General features: G+C 37.4%; 1 protein-coding gene across 3 annotated transcripts; it reads right to left on the bottom strand.

Moving 5' to 3' along the window:
* Positions 1–350: 350 nt before the first annotated feature.
* LOC310729646 (tripartite motif-containing protein 16-like) lies at positions 351–7,999 on the bottom strand. Of its 3 annotated transcripts, none has more exons than XM_083548085.1 (6): positions 7,716–7,999; positions 5,948–6,043; positions 2,072–2,305; positions 1,824–1,929; positions 1,306–1,365; positions 351–1,016 (listed from the first exon to the last, which is right to left on the bottom strand). In XM_083548085.1, the coding sequence occupies exons 1-6, from the start codon at positions 7,776–7,778 to the stop codon at positions 484–486; spliced, it is 1,092 nt and encodes a 363-aa protein (XP_083404211.1). In that variant the 5' UTR covers positions 7,779–7,999; the 3' UTR covers positions 351–483. The 3 variants fall into 3 exon arrangements, with proteins under 3 accessions (XP_083404211.1, XP_083404210.1, XP_083404212.1); XM_083548084.1 differs by having other exon boundaries at positions 5,948–6,050; positions 7,717–7,999; XM_083548086.1 differs by lacking the exon at positions 7,716–7,999 and adding an exon at positions 6,562–7,187.
* Between the last annotated feature and the right edge of the window lie 2,201 nt (positions 8,000–10,200).

Here is a 10,200-nt window from a genome sequence, read left to right as displayed (position 1 = left end):
GAGGATTGTGTCTTTGTACCTATGAGTTGAGTTTCTGTTTATAGCGAAATGAGAACGATTTCTTTTCTTGTAAATGCGAACTTGCAGAACGTCTGAAGACAACTTTTCATTGAGTACGCAGAACAAAGAACTACAGTTGTATGCGTGATAAGAGGTTCATAAACTTGGTCCAAGTGCAGGGTGTGATGCGAGTGGAAGCGTGTCTGTGCGTGTGAGAGAGAGACAACCTATGTACATTTTCATACAAACAGACGCTTCGTGTCTGTGTGTGTGTGTGTGTGTGTGTGTGTGTGTGTGTGTGTGTGTGTGTGTGTGTGTGTGTGTGTGTAACTGTTTATTAATTTTATTAGTAGAGACATAGAATAAATGAATTAAAAAATATATATTATTTACAGTTTGTGCACATGAAATTTCATGCCTTACTATTTCAGGAATAAATCTGACACCTCGGTTATAATTCAACTCCAAGCTTTCAATAACATTTCATTCCCGGTGACATATCCTGACAGTCGAGTCAAACCTCCATATGTAAAACCCAGCATATAGAGGCTGAGTGAATGTAGTGTGGACTCGGTGGAGGAGCGTCATCGTGTCAGAGACGCTGTAGAAGCACAGAGTTCCTGCCCTGTGATCCACATACACTCCTATTCTGGAGGAGATCGGACCCTGGATTACAGTCTTTAAATCATTGTGCCAGAAAGAAAGAGAAGAAGGAGAACATTGCAGACTCCAGGACTGATTGTTACGTCCAAACCCGCACTCATAACCCTGTCCTTTTCTGCTGATCTCTTTATACGAGACTGATATGCACACAGAGTCCTTACTGCTCCACTCCACCTCCCAGTAACACCGTCCACACACACTCTCTTTACACAACACCTGCTCCCAGATTTTAAATCTCTCTGGATGATCAGAGTATTGCTGTTTGGTCTCACTGCAAATCACCGCTCGGTTCTTCTCAGACAGAAGGAGTTGGCAGTGTGCTGTGTTGGGATCAGGAGTCAAATAACCAAAATCTAAAAAAGAAAATGTAAACAGGTTAGATATATGGCGTTTGTCACATCCCCTTTTCCAGAGCGACTTAATATTTTTTATTTTTTTATCTCATTCATACTGTTTAGGGGTTGAGGGCCTTCCTCAATGGCCCAGGAGAGGCAACTTGGTGTGACTGGGATGTAAACTCACAAGTTTTAAATCCGAACTTCAACTAACAACTACGTTATCACCCCCCATTTAGTACAGGATTTGCAATAAAAGTGTGTGTGTGGGTGTGTGTGTGTGTGTGGGTGTGTGTTTTACACCTACACTGCATGAATTCTTCCCTGCTCCGCAGTTCCAAAGGTAAAATCATTGAAACTGCTGCAGCTGTAAAGACACAGATGAAATAAAATCAGATAATGATGACAAAACAGCTAAATGCATAAATATAAGGCAATTTTTTGCAGGTTTTGTAGAGAGTGAACATCATCGTCGAGGTTTGCTCACCTTTAAATTCAAATGGCATAGCTGGATATTTTCTGTCATGATTTTAATTGATATGATTTTTATGATTTATGTTCATATTTTACATTTACGCTTATGGAATTTGGCGCAAGACCTTTACAATCAGAAGTCCAACATCTTTTTCATTGGGCTACAGCTTCCTGAAATATAATTGTCTGCTAAATAAATCCTTATATTTTGTATTTGATTTCCTGAAGGTTCCTGCTTGCTTCCTCTTTCTGTTATATAAATGTAATGTCTCTCTTTAAAGTGATGCAGAACAAATGTATGTTTGTTTACATTGGAATTGGATTTTTTGGAGAGAAAAAATCCCCACTCACAGATTTGATCTGCTTGCTTTTTCAGATCCAAGAGAGGTTTCCTCACTACGTCAAATGAGAGCTGGGAAGCGATGTTGGTCGAGACTTCAGATTCAGGAGAAACACTCTACATAGAGAAGACATAATAAAGAAGGAAAAATGTGTACACAAAGAAAAAATGAATCTCAAACCAAATTAGACCTAAAAAAGGAAAAGCTGCAATGAGCTTTGTAAGAAACAGCAGGCAATGATTAGACTATGAGTGTTACCTGGAGGAAGTGGATGTGATCGTTTTTCTGTGAAAGCTGCTCCAGCTCAGCTACTCTCCTATTGAGATCAGCAAGCTCCTGCTCCAGTTGCTTGAGGAGTTGTTCAGCTCGACTCATTTCTGCTTTCTCCTGAGCTTTGATCACTCCTGTCATTTCTAAACGTTTTTTCATTATGGAGCTGATCAGCTCCTCAAATATCATCTCACTGTCATCTACTGCTGCCTGGAAATGCCTCTGTAACGGGACACATGCAAGATCTATTTAAAGATTATATCTTTTTAATACAGTGAAAGTAATATTATTATTGTGTGTGTGCATATATGTGAGTGACCAAGAGTGAGATCTTTCCCACAGACTGGTGTGCTGAAATGATTGTTAAAAGGAATCTTGCCAACGTATTATCCTCTTGCTTGTAGCCTAATACCACTGGCTAGCTATTTTGTTGTCCTTAGAAACAGCCTTTTGTGTTACCAAAAGCATCTTTGCCAGTACTCTTACCAAAACTCCTGCTAGGTCTCCCTGTGCTAAACACACAGTAAGCTCCAGGTTAACTTTAATGGGGGACCTCAGATCTAGGACCTACATCAGACAGGCTTTCAATATACTGGAGCTCCTGAAGCTATAAGAAATGGCCTACCTGGGCTTCTTGAGCAACTTCCAAACAAAATCCAAGTAACAATACAGTATGATTCTCCCTTGATCTAACATTTCATCTGGACTCTTACTTACAAAGACAGCATTCCTTTCCCCAAACACGAGGATGGCTTTTAAAACTTTTAGTTAGAACCCTGTTCATAAACAGTGAAAAGTATATGGTTGCTAGCTGTTGTGGTTGAAAAGCAACTTCTTTTAATAGACCACTATTTAGTCTGAATAGTACCAAGCTCTGGATCAATGTGCATCCCATGTAGCATCTTAGTAAATCCACTAGAAAGCAGCCAAACTGTGTTAAGCTAAAATCAGTCCCAATAAGGAACACATTTTGTGATTTTGTGGGCCAACAGAAGTCACAATTTGTTGAATTTGAATACATTTTGTGTTCTGACAACACCATGGATCAAGGTTGTACAAAGCTGCAGTCAATTCCTAAGGTTATAAAGCCAGAAAACATCAGGACTGGTTTGACGAAAACGTTAATAACATCATGCCACTGCTGGAAACCATGCACAGAGCACACAGGGCTATTCTGAGAATCTGAAATTCTTCAGCAGCAGAGGCAAACAGAATCAGAATATTTTATTGATCCCATAGGAAAATTGTTGGGCTGCAGTTAAGTAAATAAAAAAAAAAAAAAGAAAATAAAAAAAAAAAGAACATTTATATAAATATACATGTAATATATTAAGTGAAAAGAAATGTACAGCAGCATAAAATTAAATTTGTAATGAATGAAATTAAATGAATCGAAACAGCATGCATTTTACAAAACACATGGTGGATGAACCTCATTAAATCAAATAAAAGCTGACAGTAAGGACCCTAGGTAGGTTCCCTGGTGGTCTAGTGGTTAGGATGTGGCGCTCTCACCGCTGCAGCCCGGGTTCGATCCCCGGTCAGGAAACCAACCCCAGCCATTAGGGTTGCACAAGCCTAAGTGTCGGTCCCAAGCCCAGATAAATGGGGAGGGTTGTGTTAGCTAGGGCATCAAGTGTAAAAACATGTGCCAAATCAAAACATGCGGATGGTCCGTGTAATATGAAAATTTTACATTAATATTATAATTTTAATGTATTTGTATTTTGTTATAATCAATGTATGTATGAGGTTTTTCCAAAGCTGAAACTGAGAATGTGATCGAAACAGCATGTCTGAAGCACATTCTCTCGACCAGGCACTGTATTCTCAGCTAAGCAAAACAGAGAAAGATAAAAGATTATCTTTGTACAGAATGGGAAAACATCTGTGTGCAAAATGCTTCACTAGGGAGAAGTGAACTGGAACAGCACAGGAAACAAATGATTAGTATTATTATGGAACAAACCAATCAGTATAATATTGCAAGGTCATAATAAGTGAATTAATAATATTGTCTTAAACAGCGATTGAAAACAATTGATTATAATGCAATGTCGTAATTGAAAACAATTGATTATAATGCAATGTCGTAATGGTGGTGTGATCTCGAAGGTTGAATAACAGCATAAAAACATGTAGAAGGGTTTTGATCGGGCCCTTGGGCTCAGTGCAGCATTGTCTGACTGAGGAGCGTCTATTTACTTCTGCAGAGGTAAATAAAATTGTCTATCTTTATTCTCATGTCGACTCTCTGTCTCTTTTCTAATTAATAGGACTAGAAAGCAAATTTTGAACTACAATCGCTGTGGTGACCCCTAATGAGAGAAGCCGAAAGAAAGTTAGTAAGGACCCTAGGTCTTGTTTCATTACAACCCCTTAACATGGCAGATGGAAATACAGTCTTAAAAGATCAACATTTTGAAGCCTTCCCTTTCCAGCATTCACCAAATGATCACTCTGTCCTGGAGGAGCTGCCTACTGGATTAAGTCCTTGACTAAACATTAACATTTTATGGCAAAGGTGTAATAAGTCAATCTCCCTTATTATTGCCAGGGGAATTAATTTATTGCATGCCAGTAGAGCTTCTCAAACAAGGTGTCAACATGTGAACCAAGATGCACCACCAAGACACCCTGCAGATCTGGAAGCCAGAGAATCACTGAACAATGAATGGATGCCAAAAAAATGTTCCCACCCTGTACAACAACAGTGGTAACAAATCAGTTTGTGGGAACAGTCATGACTTATCACTGTTAGTTGCAGCAGGTAAGGACCTAGCAAGTCATGCAGGCAGGCATCTGTTGCCAAAGGAATTACTGGTCTACCATGGACATAGTTTTCACTGTAAGCCAGTGAATCTTTCCAGAGCCTTTGATATTGGTAATAGAAAGCTACCCTGGGACATAAAACTGGCAGCCTAGAAAAATGTGTAAATGTCCTGTCACAGTTCCATTATGAAATGACCATAAGAAGACAGTAACTTTAAGGCCCTGGTTAAGAGTTCCTTGGCACCTATGCTCTTCAAAGTCCTTCTCCTATGTGTCACAAAGACTTTTCTATGGCAAGCTAAAAAGCAATACATGGTGGTATCAAAACGTTTAGTAACACGCACAGTCGCAGGGAGCACCGACCTTCATAAGTCAAAAAAGACATCGTCCTGTGTACATCTGTGTGCAACTGGTGCAACTATTCTGACCACGTGCACAATCTATCACTGAGATCTCCTCACACGTAAATTAAAACATGATCCAGCTCATGAACGTCAACGTTTTGACACCATTGAGGAGATCCAGCATGAATCGCATGAGGTGCTTGACACGCTTTGAAAAGAAAAAATGGCTGTATTACTGTACTAGGGGACTATTTTAAAGGTGTGTAAAAAAAGATAAATAAAGTTTTTTCTTGTATACAAAGCTACCTTATAGGATCGCTTTAGATGGAAAGGCTCCAAGTAAACACTAAGACTGATAACTGATGTTCAATCCTCAAATACCAGATACAAACGTTAGTGAGGAAACATCAAATGAACCTATCATGGCTAGTAGAGAATGCTCCTTACCCTGACCACCTGGCGGCAGATCTGCCAAAGTATTGCAGAAAGAACTGGAGAGGAAAAATCAAGAAGCACAAAAAACAAACAAACAAACAAAATAAAAGCTAAGGAGACATAAAGAAATGCCTGCCCTACCTTCATATCAAAAATGCAATAAAGTTTATGAATCATGAATTGAACTTTCTTAGCCAACAATGGCCACACTGTTAACAGGAATGAATGTCCTCATCACATATGATGGACTAGCAGAATAATAAGAAGAGTGTGTGTTTGTGTGTTTAGGTGAATTGCTTTGTTCACTTCTCACCGTAATATTTTCCATAGTCTGTTTCAGCTCCTGTACCTTCTTCTGCTTCTCCAGGATCCTATGCTGAAATTTGATTTGCTCCTCCTTTAACTCATTCTGAGACCAAATAAAAATAAAAAATAAAACACTTTAAATATGTTTCTGTATCATATGAAAATCCAGAGGGGCCATGTATTATATTATATTTTTCTTTTTTTTGTTTTCTCGTGACCTCAACATAACGAGTTGTTTTGCCATTATCACGCCCTAATTTTCTCACGATTTCAACAAAACAAAAGTTGTTTACTTTGTGATCAGTACATTCCAGAGGCAGCATGATGGATAACAACCTTAACTACGCTACCCCTGACACAAATGTTTACGGTTATTATCCATGAGATCGTCTCTAAAACATGCTCTTATGCTGAATATACAGAAAAATTAAGCACTGATCATTAAGAAACCTTTATGTCAAGATCACGAGAAAATTAAGTCTTGATCACGAGAAAGCAAGAAAGAAAAAAATATAAAAATGCATGGACTATTATACAAATTGTTATTAGTTATATGCTACAAAATAGTCACATTTACTCTGCTGTATTTTTTAGTTTGAAATACACAATGGTACCACTTACATTCATACAGATGTCTGGTTCAGCCATTAAACACTCTCTTTTTGCTGATTGGTTCTCTGGACCCCAAATCCACAGCCTGTTCAAATAAACTAGCTGGGCATTATCTCAAACGTATACTTAACGTATTTTTGCTCCACCCTCACCCTCCCCAGCACCACCTTTATTCAGTATACAGCAGATCTACTATGTAGGAGTGGTTCTTGGCATTTATATGCTTGAGCATGTTTATTAAAAAGGTGTCTTTATACACTCTTAGCAGCAACAGCGGCTAGCAATAGCAGATCCAGTACACCAAGACTGAAAGGAATCTGTGGACTGTTCCCGCGAATAAACTCTCCTGTGATTGACAGGGTTTTGGCGGATGTAAACATTTCTTAGGAAACATTTTCTGCATGAAAATCACCTAATTAAATGAGACATTTCCCATTCATCAAGACCTGTTTCGGTATGTGATGAAATCACACAGCACTGTTTACTCATTGCAGCACTAAATAAACAGTAATACCGTTCCACTTCACTGCTTAGCCAATGACAGTGTTTGAGAAGCGAATTTCCTTCTACCAGTATTGATATTTGCATGTCAAAGAATTCTTCACAACCCAGGCGTTGCTGAGAAAAAGGGTTGTTTTCTTTTAAACCTTAATCTCCATCTCAATCAAGTTATCAAAAGGTGAACACTAAGCCTTATGTGCAAATGCATGCCAATGAAGTAACATCACGCGCAACACGCCCACGAGACAACGTCTTTCAAAGCTCAAGGCCCTTCCCACGATTCAGCGCCTTTTGTATCCCCAAGAGCTCTATAAAAAGTTTCACAACATTATCTTTTTTACTGGAATATGGATTCATTTGCCCTCAAAAGCGCATGTATTTTTCTTTATACAGCATGCTTGACATTTAATAATGTATAAAAAAACAACTCGTACAGTTCAGAAAAAGCTAGCAGTGTAAAACCTGAGCTTCAGCATGCCGGTGTTCACTTCAACTGTAAAATTCTGTAAAAAAGTTTGCTGTACATTGTCTAACGCTGCACTGACTGGATTGACCTGTTTCTTTATCAACAACCCTTAGAAATAAAATGACAAAATTGGATTAAAAATCAATTCATTCTTAACTAAATTATATATAAAAAAATAAAGAGGTCTGGTTCTTACCTGTTTCTCAGTTATTTCTGCTTTATTTGAAACCATATTGTGGTCTTGGAGTTCATCCGTCATACACAAACATCAGATGAAGCTTTTGCTCATTATATAGTGGATCTCAATGAGTTTGTTGTGCTGAGAGCAGATCTTCTTTCGGAGCTCTGCAAAGGCTTCAATTTGCTTGTGCTTCCTCAAAGCCTGAGACTGATAGTGATGTTTATGATGATCTTTACCTTCGGAGGCCAGACACACCTGACGGTAATTGATAGGCTTTGTGTTTAATTCCAGTTCAGAAATCTCAGGCTTGTGTTTTCTTACAGTTACTGGGTATTATATAGTCCAACACAGAGCATGGGAGTGGCTTCAAAAACATTGCAAGAGACAAAAAGAATCAACCTCACCATAAACATACAGAAATGAATGTAAAGTGTAAATCTAATTTTTTTGCCTTGGGTTTTTATTTTAGGAGCATATATTGGGGCTGTTATTACATCAGCATTTAAAGGTTTGTAAGAGCGTTATTAATGGGACGTTATCAGAATCAGAATCAGAATCCGTTTTTTTGGCCAAGTGTGTTGACACACAGAAGGAATTTGGTTCCAGCCGTTAGTGACTCTCAAAAGTACAGACATAAATAACACAACACAACACATTTAGCTTGGAGGTACTGGAGGCAGTACCATTACTGGAGGCAATCGACAAACACATGTTACAGTGTTAGAAAGACCAAAATAAATTAATCTTGTCAAGAAGGTGCGAGAGCAAGTTTACTTAAGAATCCAAACATCCAAAAAACACAAATCAAAGACAACGCAAATGCATTTTAATTTGTGGACTGCTCTGAGAATATGTCTTACTCAACCAGTGACAGTAGCTGATGGAGATAGGAGCTTTTTAAAGTGGCCTTGTGGCTTTATTATTATTTTTTAAGTAGTTGAAATTAAGGTTTTGGGCTCATGATTATTTATTACAGCGGTCCACAACCATTTTTGTCAGACAATATTTTCACGGACCGGCCTTGCATTATGTGTTGGCAGCCGAAGCCCCTTTAACAAGGTAGCGGATGGAGGTAAGACATGTGACCGTGGCATCATGACATGCATCAAGAGTGAGTCATAGACAGATGTGCTGGAGAGAATCCGGTCATTTTCCAAAACAAATCGTTCAGAATCAGATAATAAATAAAACGGAAATAATGTAAGTTACGTATTCTTTCTGTGCGGCCTGTCCCAATTGACCCACAGACTGGTGGGTTTTGACCACTGATTTATTAGACATCAAATATTGTTTGACTCATTAATATAATTTCATTAATAGATCAGTGTGCTAAGAGTCACATTAGAGTCTTTTTTTTTACAAAAAATTGAGCAGAGGGTCTTGTGATAAAATCTTAATAAGGACATTATAGCCATAATAAATCATAGTACTTGGATTCTTTCTTACGTACATTTATAGGAAAATACTTTCGAACTTTTACTCAAGTGAAAGTTTAAAGGGACACTTTTACTTTTACTGGAGTCATATTTTACCTACTTAAGTACAGCTTTGTGTACTTTGACCACCACTGCTATAGGGACTAATTAATGATACTAAAATGTATATCTGTATTTTATTATTGGCTTCTCTGGATTCATTTTGGCTCCAAGACAAGTAGCATTCTTCATACTAGTCCTGACTTTTCTTTTATTTCTCCTCATATATATATATATATATATATATATATATATATATATATATATATATATATATATATATATATATATATATATATATATAATTTAAACATACAAAGTAATCATCAATGATGAGACAAAATAAACCATTTAAAAACTAATGTCTTAGTGTCTTGTGTGTCCAAACTTTTGGTCTGTACTGTATATATATTATATTATATATTATATATACAGTACAGACCAAAAGTTTGGACACACCTGCTCATTCAAAGAGTTTTCTTTATTTTCATCACTATGAAAATTGTAGATTCACACTGAAGGCATCAAAACTATGAATTAACACATGTGGAATTATATATGGAATTATATACATAACAAAAAAGTGAACTGAAAATATGTCATATTGTAGGTTCTTTAAAATAGGCATCAAGAGAATGCCAAGAGTGTGCAAAGCAGTAATCTAAGCAAAAGGTGGCTACTTTGAAGAACCTACAATATGACATATTTTCAGTTGTTTCACACTTTTTTGTTATGTATATAATTCCATATATAAATCCATAATTTCATGAAAATAAAGAAAACTTTTTGAATGAGAAGGTGTGTCCAAACTTTTGGTCTGTACTGTATATATCATCTCCACCAACCCAGAAAAATTGCATTGTGGCTAAACATGGAATTGCTAGCTGCTAGCACACAACAGCAACTGAATCATCAACTTCCTTCTCTTATCTTTGTGCTCATATGCAGCTTTCTGAAACTTTTGGGATCAATTCATGTGTCTTTGCATTAGACTGGAAACATTTGGGTTCGAGAACTAACGTTTA

Source organism: Silurus aristotelis (genome assembly GCF_946808225.1).
Source record: "Silurus aristotelis genome assembly, chromosome: 8".
In the NCBI taxonomy this organism is placed as follows: Eukaryota; Metazoa; Chordata; class Actinopteri; order Siluriformes; family Siluridae; genus Silurus; species Silurus aristotelis.
The sequence above is the reverse complement of the archived record's forward strand: the minus strand, read 5'-3'. Positions and strand labels throughout refer to the sequence as shown.